Source organism: Triplophysa dalaica, chromosome 16 (genome assembly GCF_015846415.1).
Source record: "Triplophysa dalaica isolate WHDGS20190420 chromosome 16, ASM1584641v1, whole genome shotgun sequence".
In the NCBI taxonomy this organism is placed as follows: Eukaryota; Metazoa; Chordata; class Actinopteri; order Cypriniformes; family Nemacheilidae; genus Triplophysa; species Triplophysa dalaica.
Window position 1 is genome coordinate 12,541,661 of NC_079557.1, and position 10,982 is coordinate 12,552,642.

Consider the following 10,982-nt stretch of genomic DNA (forward strand, 5'->3'; position numbering starts at 1 on the left):
GTTTCACTTTATACAAAAGCAACATGATGTAACTTGTGTAAAGAAACTATTCTAAATCTATTATGAGTACAAACACTCGATAAGTGAAACAAACAAACAAATAAATAATGAATCATTCTTTCTTGTTATGCAAAAATATATTTCTCAATATATTTGAAAACAGTTATAATATTATATTATGTTTGTCAGATAAACATGGCCCACCTAATCCAGTTCAGGCTCATCCTGCACCTAAATCCAGCACCTACCGGCCCATCACCCAGAGCGTCTCTGATAACGGCATATACGCTTTCAGAACGCCCGTGGGCTCTCCTCTGCCAACTTTAACATCAACACAGCACAGAGCCAAAGACAGGGACATACAAAGGGGCAGAAGCACACCTGACATGTAACAACCATCTATCCGGTCTTATAAAACTATTCTTTACTTTAAGGATTTTCTGATTTGATTTTCCAGCTTTGATCTTGTCTCGGACAGTTTTAATATTATTATTTTTTTCCAGCAATGACTGGGAGCCTCCGGATAGAAAGGTGGACACGCGGAAATACAGAGCGGAGCCAAGGAGTATTTTTGACTATGAGCCTGGGAAGTCTTCTGTTTTAGAGCAGGAAAGAGTGGTAAGTAACCAGTGAACGGTTTCAGTTTATGGTATTTTTCTGTAAAACTCTGGACGAAATGAGAATAGGTCAAATACATTACGAGAGTTAAGAAATATAGATATAGCCTATTTGGCTTGTTTCAAGTCAGCTAAAAGAACATAAACTTTCAGTGATGTTACATAGGGTATGAGGCTTTTTTGCACAATGTTTGTATTTAGAATTTCAAGCCAAATATTGATTTTAGAATTAATGCCCCATGGCCTTATGGGTAGAGACAGATTGTGAACCGGGCGTTACTAATTTAGCACTGTCAGTTGCACAGTACACAATGTCAGCAAAGCTTCATGCATTCAACTCTGTCAGTGATGCAACCACCCATGGATGTTTTTCTACATAAATAGAATTGTATTTACAATTTACATGACAGTAGAACTGTCATGATTATTAAATAATCGTCTCATCGGAATTATTTGACAAACGCAATTATTTCAGATAACGCAATTATTGTTAATCCTTAGAAAATCTGCAGCATTTTACATCCACCGTCCTTGATCTACACTCACTGTTACGTTCGAATGAGATCTCTTCATCATTTGAGTTTTATTAAAGTGATTCCAGATTTGCTGCATCTACACAGCAAGACGACATCATCCTCATATCTCAGTTTCTTCTGTTTAGACAATCTTTTCTGTTAAGGTCACTGTATAGGGAATGTTACTAGTTACGTTGAATAAAAAAATTATAATTAATCGTTATTACTGTTAAAGCCTTTTAAACAGACAATTAAAGGGCATAATCGCATTTATTTAATAGACAATTCATCGTCAGCCAACAGCAGTTGAAGCTCATTGATATTGGTTCACTGTATTCTGCTAAAATCGAGCTGTAATGCTTGACAGAGCTTGACCGACTCAGTGAAAGAGAACAGATAAATTGACAGTGTAATGTGGTCAAGGTCACTTATAAGGTTAGTGAAACTAGTTTGCATCAGCTGGAGCGGTTTGTCTTTCTGCATTGAGAATGCGTGGTGTACTCCTGCCCTCTGCTGGACAGAAGAGAATCATGCATCGACACTACTATCAATGCCTTCTTCACAACAACAATTTCCTAATTCATTTTGATGTCTATAATCTTTCACCTACCATGGCTACTTTTTCCAACACTTCTTCCATCAGTTTTTTCATCGATTTTCATTCTCTTCACCAGACGAGTAACTTAAAGCCAGAGGACTTAGACTTAGAGAATGAGCCGTGGTATAAGTTCTTTGCTGAGCTGGAGTTTGGGCGGCCGGTAAGTGTGGTTAGTTGCGTGTTTTTGGTTTGGCGCTGCTAGCATGCCGCTTGCTTTTGGTGTGAGGTTGGAAAGGTCAGATACGTGCTGTCGGCTCGTACGTTTAACACACTGTGTTTCAGGTTCTGTGTTTCAATTTAAGGAGCTTTGCTCCTTTCCAGCAGCATTTTAGCATTGTGCCTGGTTTAACATTAATCTACAGTTTTTGATATTAAATGTGGTGTGGGATTAAGTTGCATGACTTTCATTCTTTGCTGTATTTAAAAGCAACGTTTTTGGCATTTATTACACTTTTTGCAAGGTGTTTGTAACACTAGCTTTAGTGTAGTGATACGTGAGCCTCGGCGTGCTGTAGGTTGTGTTACGGGTGTGCTTGGTGTGTTTTACTTTGGTTAGTGGTCTTCCCAGCATTCTTTTACTCAGTCATGTAACTTTATTTTCTCCCTGGTTGTCAATCTCCCTTCATCTCTGCGCCACCTCCTGCGCTATCCCACTGAAGCCTCCGAAAAAACGTCTCGATTACAACCCAGAGAGCTCTCCTCAGACCCCACCAGAGGTAAATGAATAGATTAAGGGAAACGCTAATGACGAGACCTATTCTGATGACCGAGTTTGCCTCAATGGACACACCTGCTCATTGGTGACATCATTAGATTCTTTAAACTCCAAAAATAAAAAATAAAAATAAAATAAAAAATTACTCACCCTCTTGTCATTTCAAACCTGTATGACTTTCTTCCGCATAACACCGAAAAATATATTTTTAAGAATGTTGGTAACTGGCCCTCTTCACTTGCATTGGTTTTGTGTCCATACAATAAAAGTGAATGGGGGCCAAGCGCTGTTCCGGAACTTTCTTCAAAATATATTATTTTGTGTTCTACGGTAGAAAGAAATTCATAAGAGGGTAAATAAATGATGACAGAACACAAAATTTGGGTGAACTATCACTATAAGGAATTCAATAGTGTAGACATGGTAAAAAGAGTGACTAATAATAATGATTTATTGCAACAACAACAAAAAAACACAAAATATGGAGATTTCAGGTTTTTTAGAAAACTAGCAGCGATATGTATGTGTATATATATTTATGTAAAACAGTTATGATCACTGCAGGCATTTTGCATCTTGAACGTAATGTTAAACAGTTTTAAACCCTGTTTTCCGTTGTTTCTGATGACATCCTTCCTCTGTAGTTTTGCAGTGGATTGTGATAAACGTGTTTAGGAAATAATTACTTAACACTGTTAAAATAAATTGTGGACATGTAATGGCATTTGTTTGTGTAAGCAATGCAGATATTTTAATTCACCCAACTGAAACTGTGTTTTTATTTAACTTTGTTATATGATTAGATTATACACATCCTCAACTTTAGAGAGGCTGAAAACATTGATCTGCTTAAACACAACACGTTGCGTTAAATGCAATTTCATCAGTCAAAACATTGATCGTTAAACATCATTCATTAAAAAACAACTCTAAATACAACACACAGCTAACAACAACAACGGCATAAATTTAGCAAGCACTAAATATTTATATATATATAAATACGCATGCTGGGACTTTCAAAGCTTTTGTTTAATGTAGTTAAACAAACATGTTGACTGAGTTTGTCCAGTCAACATATTCACATCTTATTCATTATACGCAAATAGATACATTGACTCTTTTGTTCGGTTCAATTCTTTGTTGGGACAATTTAAAGTCGGCATGAAATTAAAAATGATATTTCTCATTGTTTTACACAGTGTTGCAGTATTTATATATAAATTATTTATCAGTGCACATATCGTTATGTTTTTTATTCATTTGCACTTGTAATCTTTAATCAAAAGAGTTAACCTCCTCCCCCCTCGAAACGTCCTCTCTTCACTTCTGGTCATGAGGAATGGCGCGAGGGCAGTTCTTCAGCGACTGACTGATTGCAAACTGGCTTACAAATCTGACTCCATTTCAACGCCCAACACCCAACTTTCAATGTTCAGATACATGAATGAAATCAAGTCCCACCGTTTAGTTTTTTCTCTTATCAGAAGTTGTTACACTCGTGTATATATATAACGATATAGAAAAAAAGTCAATCGCTACTTCCATTTCATGCCAACTTTAAAATACATTTTTAAAGTAGTGTTTGTTACTTGTCTCTTTCCTCGTGGGGGGGTTAGCTCTTTTGTCCCACAAAAATCTTAGTCCCCCCTGGATCCACCACGGCCCCCAGTTTGAGAACCACTGTCCTAATACACTGACTATAACATTAAATCTTTCGTTTGTTTGACATAATAACTGCTTCTCTTTTTTAATACATTTCATCCTGTGACAGTACACACTTCCTCTGTCACCCTGTAGATTTATGTATGTAGTAGGTGAAGGATCTATGGACATCTACAGCGCTCCAGTGTCACATTACATATCCTGTTTCACTCTTGAGCTTTTTTCTGTCATTGTAAATATAGCTAACTGACACTTTGACAGACCATCATTCTCATTGCCTTTGCTGAAATACTCAAAATCACTACTGACAGTTACTTTGTTTGTATTCATTGCTGACCATGTCCACGGCATGCTGCCCTGTGAGGATACTCCGACTCCAAACCATTTTTCTCTCTGCGTTACATTTTATAAGTGCACGAGCTGAAATGTTATAATAGATTTACCACAAGATACAAAAACTTTACTACAGACCTGTGAAAGTAAAGAAGAGAACTTAGCTCACAATGTGTACAGTTATGGTTTGAGGAATGCTGTAAATCCAAACAGAGAACTTCTAAAAATGATTACAGAGGCTTTGCAGCCCCACTCAGAGCTGTATTTATGTTTACTGAATGTAAATGTGTCACACTGGGATGGCATTCCTGGTACTGCATGCTTGGGCTACTTTTAAAGAGGGTTAAAAAAACGATAGGGGTGTCTGCTGCTGGTCTGAAGAGCTGCTCCACAAAACACCGCTCGGAGCTTTAACAAACAGAAAGATGATTATCTACTCCAGCAACGCGTACAAGGAATTCCCCGCTTTGTTCGACATAGAAACGCTTGTAAGTGGTCTGACACATCTAGCCGTCTTGGGACTGGCCGGGGCTGTCAGTGACACGGCATTTAGGACTTTCACAGATTTTGGATCATTGTCGGATGTGATTGATTGGAAATGCTGAAGATGTGTTGCAATTGTGGAATTTAAGGAAGAACTTGATTCTTTGTTCTTCATCTGTTTCAGACCTCTATTTATCAGCCTTCCAAAGAAAGGAGCCTTGAAAGGCCAATAAGGTACAGTTGGTCCACCCACCCACACTTGTTCACTGAATGCAGGTCTACTGTACACCGACCCCAAAAACAATTTAGACAAATCTGCTAGCAAATGATGCTGATCACTTTTCTGGTTTTTTTTGCAATTGCATGAAACCAACTGGTCTCAAGGTCATTTTAGCGGATTATTGGCATGCCGTGTGGAGTAACCACTTGTGTTGTTCATTCAATTTGGTCCTAATCATTTTTGTTCAACTGAGCTCTTTAACTGAAAAAATAAAATAATAAAAAAAATGTGCCTTCTCTAATTTAATGCCATAGGGTTCGAAGTTTAGTTGGCTAATGCGGTGACAGTATTAATCCATATTTTATTGTCTGTACATTTTTGGTTGTTGTTTGTTACTTGTAAAGCTTGTTGTGAGTGAGTTTAGGGTGAAACAGATGGAATAACCTTATTCTTGTGAGGTAGAAATAAAAAAACACTCGCCCTCCTCACTGACCCTTCAGTTGTGTGCCCATTTCAATTGATCTAAGCTTGACCAAAGTCAAGGGTTTGAATCAGAGGCAATACAAGGTCACGGGTTCGATCCCAGCGATTGCACATTCCCAGAAACAAATGTAATGTTGCTTAGGATATGCATACATGTAAATGTAAAAATGTCTGGTTATCATACATCATCACCAACAAGAAGTGCATTAAAGTAATTGCTTCAAGTTTTGATTCATTTAACTGACAGTTTATTATAATTTAGCAGCATGCCACAAAAAACAGATATTTATTTGTAGTAATCCAGAATATTTCGCTATTCGCATTCATTTTAGTCTATATACATGATCGCTTTTCTTCAGTCTTTACTTCATTTAAACTCCTCAGCTCTGCAAGTGATAACAAGAGAAGACGGCAATCTGAACCTGTATCCTCTCAGCCCAGGACCCAGAGTAATGTGGGCTCCACACAGGGTTCTGTCAGACCCCCAGAGCCGTCCAGGAGCAGCAGCGCCCAGAGGACCCCCCTCACCAGCCCCAGCTCCCCTGCCTCCACCAGAACTAAAGGTATACATCGGAGAAGCAGACACACTTTACTTTATTTTGAAAAATTGGTAACAGGGAAAATTCCCAGACGATACTTGTTTTGCTCCTCGCAGTGCCGGGCAGAATTTTAAACGGGTTTCCTTTTGCATGACTAAAGTTGGATGAATTATTTAGTGTTTAAATCGCTTCTCAGTGTAGTGTTGCATTTCAATTGCTGCCGCTTTATGCAGAGAGGGCTTGTTGATCAAGATCCCGGTTTTCTTCCATGGATTCTTAGTATAAAGATCCTGACTTTTCTCCTCTGTCGGTCAATTACCTTTTAATGTCTTCTCATATCTCTTTTTTAACATGCTGCTTGTGCTGGATATCTAAGGTGGGGATGTAACCAATATGCACTCAGCACATATAAACTGTCAAAGTCCAAACTATGCTACCTCAGAATCCACATATCAAAGCAAACAGCAAAACGAAAATTTCACAGCTATACCCATCTCAGAGGACTTCTCAAGCCTTCCGGATGGTTGGCAAACAGTCCACGAAAACTGGATAAGCACTGAGGAGGCATCTCCCAAACTTAAGTCCTGGAGCTGTGATGATCTCCTGTCTGAAGGTCAAGGGAGAGAAAAAGTACAGACACGTTCAGAGAGCACAGGGTCACTTTTGCATAACGGGGAACTGGAGGAATGTGGTGACATCAGGGAGCCTGAAGAACGTAGAGAGAGGATCAGGCACCGCTCGGCCCATGATGCACCAGGCTTCCTCAAACTCTACAAGAAGATGCATCACATCAACCGGCAAGAGCTGATCAACTCCACCGTGATCTGTTCAGTCAAATCCAGGATCCATAAGTATGAAAGCGAACAACGTAGGGATAGAGCGTTTGACTCCAATGACTGCAACGAGGAGGTGCCTAGAGACATGGTGCATAACCGGATTTCTCAATTTGAGAGTCTGATCCAGAAATCCAAATCCATGCCAAATCTTGGCGGCGAATGCCTGACCACATGTTCTTTCAAAAGAACCTACAGTCCCAAGCGTAGCATCTCAATTGAGTCATTACTGGATGAAGAGCCACCCGCCAGGAACCCCCCCGAAGGGCGACCTCAATACCTCAAGATGAACAATCACGTGCCAATCCACATCGAAGTGACCAGTGACCACTTAAACAAATCTGCCGTGCATCATGACTGTTCGGATAGCGAACAGGATGCCGTCGAGTCCGACCTCAACGACTTCATCCACATAGAAGGCTCGTCTTATTGCAGTGAAAGGGACTTTGATCTCGGTTCATTCCACTCCTCCGAGAGCATCTGTGGATCAGGGCACCATCATCATTATCAACGGCAGCTCGTAAGCTCCTGCAAGGGTCGCTGCCCGGCATCTTACACACGCTTCACCACCATGATTAAGCACGAGAGGGCCAAGCAAAATCGAACGCAACAATTACGACTGGAAGAATCCGAGTTCGGACTCAGCAAACTTGCCTTCCTGGTGAGCCCAGTGCCTTTCCGCAGGAAGAGCCTGTCACCTTTTTCCCAATTCCCCAACTATAGGAGCTGCATGCACGAGGCTTTAGATTCTGCCTTGAAAGACATCTACGACCACATACGCGCTGAGAAGCGCAGGGGCAGCCTGGCGGATAACAGCATCCTCCATAGGTTGCTGGCGGAGTTGCTTCCCGACATTCCTGAACGGAATTCCTCCCTCTACGTTCTGGGTAGAATCAGCCCTACGGATGGCTCAAACCACCCACAGCCGGACGCCATGCCCGATCAGTGCATCCACACAGCCGAGTGTTCGCGGCTGTCCCATAGTGCCTCTCACAACCCTACAGACCGCAACAACAACCAGAGGAACCACAACTCTGAATACTGCTATGAAGGTGGAACCTCTTCATCCTTCTCTGGTGTCCCAAATCCCCTGCTGTCCCCTGTGTTTGAGTTCTCGTTCCACCGTCCCTCCATCTGCTTCACCGCCATTGCTCCGTTCCATCTGTGTTTGTGAATGTGCTTGCTTAGAGGAACGAATTATTACATTCTGAGGAATGGCATCTGTTTTTTTCTTTGTGATTTGTCCCCACGCTTGCTAATTATTTCATATCATTTTGTATATTTTTGTCACGTTTTTGGATTTTTTTTGTGGTTAAGTCTAACGTAAGCTTTCAGCCTGGTGTGAGCTCCGCACAAAGAGAGAACTTTGTAAAGTTTCTGGCTACATAAATAGCTTTGGACATATGACTTTGGCAGCTGAAGCATGCAGTCTAAAAACAGATTTCAGATTTTATTGGCTTGGGCATAAACATACTCTCTTATGAGCGCTTACACAGCTTTCTGTCTCAGACTTGACAGGTGCAGTACCTGAGGCTTTAGTTTTATTTGTTTGAGCGAAGGAAGTCTTTTTATTGTGATAATCTTTAGTCATTCGATAGCTCGTGTCAAATACATAGTTCTGTATGTCTTTGCATAGCTCACTGAGTTTATAAATGAAGACCCTTCTGAGGGCTTGCCCGCACAACTGCCAGCTCACCATTTGGAGTCTAACATAAATACACTTTACTAGGGATCTGTCTGAAGGGTGGGTGTATTGTAACATAACTACTGAGATTTAAAAAAACTAGATATCAGGTTTAAGTCATTCTTGCTACTATTCAGTATGTTGGTTATTATGTTTATATTTTGTTTAATTACTTTTCATTTATTTTGTTGCGCTTCTCTTTCATCAACCCCATCCATGTTCCTGTGCATGAAACAGTGTTGATCCTCTGTGAGGCTTGTGGGTAAATCTATTCAATTGTGTCTTGTTTCCAGACCAGGACACATATAGAGGATTTTGCTATCCTGATGTGGGCAGCCACATACCACAAAGCAGGAGACAGACCCCTGACATCAGAGAGGTGATTACTCTGTTGTAAAACCACAAACATTTGATCTGTATTTAATAAATCAACTTTATTACATGCTGAGATGAAATGAGTTTGATTTCTCGGTCTTGTTTACCCAACAGAAACTGCCAGCAAGAGCAACATATGACTTCAAAGCACAGACAGCCAAGTATGAACAGCTTTGGGAAAATCTTGTTATATTTTTCGTATTGGGTAATTTCATGCTTCCACAATATATATAGTATGGCCAATTTGCTTTTTCATCTAGAGAGCTGACGTTTATGAAAGGCGAGACTGTGTACATCACCCGGCAAGTAGATAATAACTGGTATGAAGGAGAGTACCGTGGACATGTGGGAATCTTTCCCATCTCATATGTGGAGGTTTGTACTCCTTTAAAATGAATTATAATAACCCCTACCATTCAAAAGTTTTGAAACACGTATTCTTTATTTAGATTTTATCTACAGTTTAGAATGATAATATTGAATAGTTTCTCCAAGATTAAAGTCTCCTTGAATCGGAACTTGCGATCATTTTAACCTCCGTATTCCGACACACTTCCGAGTGAAAAGGAATTTCCAAGGATAAATTTTGTGGGCGTGGCTTGCGTTTTTAGATGCAAATTGATTGGATGTGTAAAAACAGCTGTTGCATTGAACTTTAAATGAAACTGGCAGCGGACTGACAGTTGAAGGGGAGGAGTTAACAGATGCTCCAGCCAAGCTGTCTAGTTGTCAGGGGGGAAGTGCATTTTCAGATTATGATTATGAGGGTGCATGAATTTAAAAAGAAAATGACCCACATTGATAAGCTATTTACTGCAATATTTCATGAAGAAATAAGAATTGTTATTTTTTATTTCACTGGGACATCATTTTAACCATATAAATTGTGTGATAACTAAAAGCATCCAAAAGAAATCAAAACTTCTAGCATCTATAAGTTACCAGCATATGTCTAGAACTTGCTAAATTATCCTTTTAGTATTTTATCACCTCGGTTTTTCAGGTCTCACCTTGGGATGCTCATCAAAAAGTGAAGGAAATTCATTGCGGAGGAAGGAATCTCCATGTTTTTACATATTCATATTATATTCATATTATTTCCATATTGTTTTGGCGAAACAAATGATAATTTTCACTGAGTTATATTTTTGAGTACAGATTAAGACTTAAGCGGTTTTGTATCTTTTTCTGGAAAGTAATTGACTATCTTCTAATGGAATTTGTTCACTGTTCCTCTTCTGTTTTTGTGTCTGTTCAGAAAATCTCTCCTTCAGAGAGACATCACCCAGCGAGACCCCCTCCTCCAGCCCAGAGCAACGAAATCGGAGAAGCAGTCGCTCGCTACAACTTCAATGCTGACACTAATGTGGAGCTTTCATTAAGAAAAGTAAAACTCTTCTTTTCTCAGTAATGACATCATAGATACTGATCAATAAATACTTTAAGCAGCTTCCTATTATTGTTGTTCTTGTTTTTACCATTTAAGGATAGTGTTCTACAATGCATTTAGTCCTAAATGTGATAAACTCACATAACATCTTGATGGTCTCCTAGTATCTTTTGTCACTGTGCTTTATAGCCCCAACCACATTTCATTTTTGGATTGAAGAAATGACACTGACATGCCTTTCTCGTGATGTTTGAAAATTTCACCGTTAATGTTCTTCAGGGTGAGCGTGTCATTCTCTTGCGTCAAGTGGATCAGAACTGGTATGAGGGCAAGATCCTGGGTACAAACAAACAAGGGATTTTTCCGATGTCTTATGTGGATGTTACTAAGAAGTCTTCAGTACAAAGTACCGGTCAACCTCCTGGGCCCAGTATACCCGCCAGCAACCCCAATGACAGACTGCACAGTAGGGTATGTTTTCACCCACAACAAAATCTAAAATACATTACATATTACAGTTGTAAAGCTCAGG

At 39.8% G+C, this 10,982-nt stretch overlaps 1 protein-coding gene across 11 annotated transcripts in view; it reads left to right on the top strand.

The window, feature by feature from the left end:
* Positions 1-10,982, top strand: part of sorbs2b (sorbin and SH3 domain containing 2b) — a 45,579-nt gene that overhangs the window by 25,787 nt on the left and 8,810 nt on the right. For 10 of the 11 annotated variants that reach the window (XM_056769349.1, XM_056769351.1, XM_056769347.1 and 7 more), the window contains 11 exons: positions 190-388; positions 504-618; positions 1,807-1,890; positions 2,390-2,446; positions 5,111-5,160; positions 6,014-6,192; positions 8,979-9,064; positions 9,175-9,221; positions 9,321-9,435; positions 10,319-10,447; positions 10,730-10,921. In XM_056769349.1, coding sequence (XP_056625327.1) covers positions 190-388; positions 504-618; positions 1,807-1,890; positions 2,390-2,446; positions 5,111-5,160; positions 6,014-6,192; positions 8,979-9,064; positions 9,175-9,221; positions 9,321-9,435; positions 10,319-10,447; positions 10,730-10,921 — 1,253 coding nt within the window. Of the gene's footprint in view, positions 1-189; positions 389-503; positions 619-1,806; positions 1,891-2,389; positions 2,447-5,110; positions 5,161-6,013; positions 6,193-6,544; positions 8,054-8,978; positions 9,065-9,174; positions 9,222-9,320; positions 9,436-10,318; positions 10,448-10,729; positions 10,922-10,982 lie in introns of all 11 variants that reach the window. The other variant, XM_056769358.1, reaches the window with a different exon arrangement.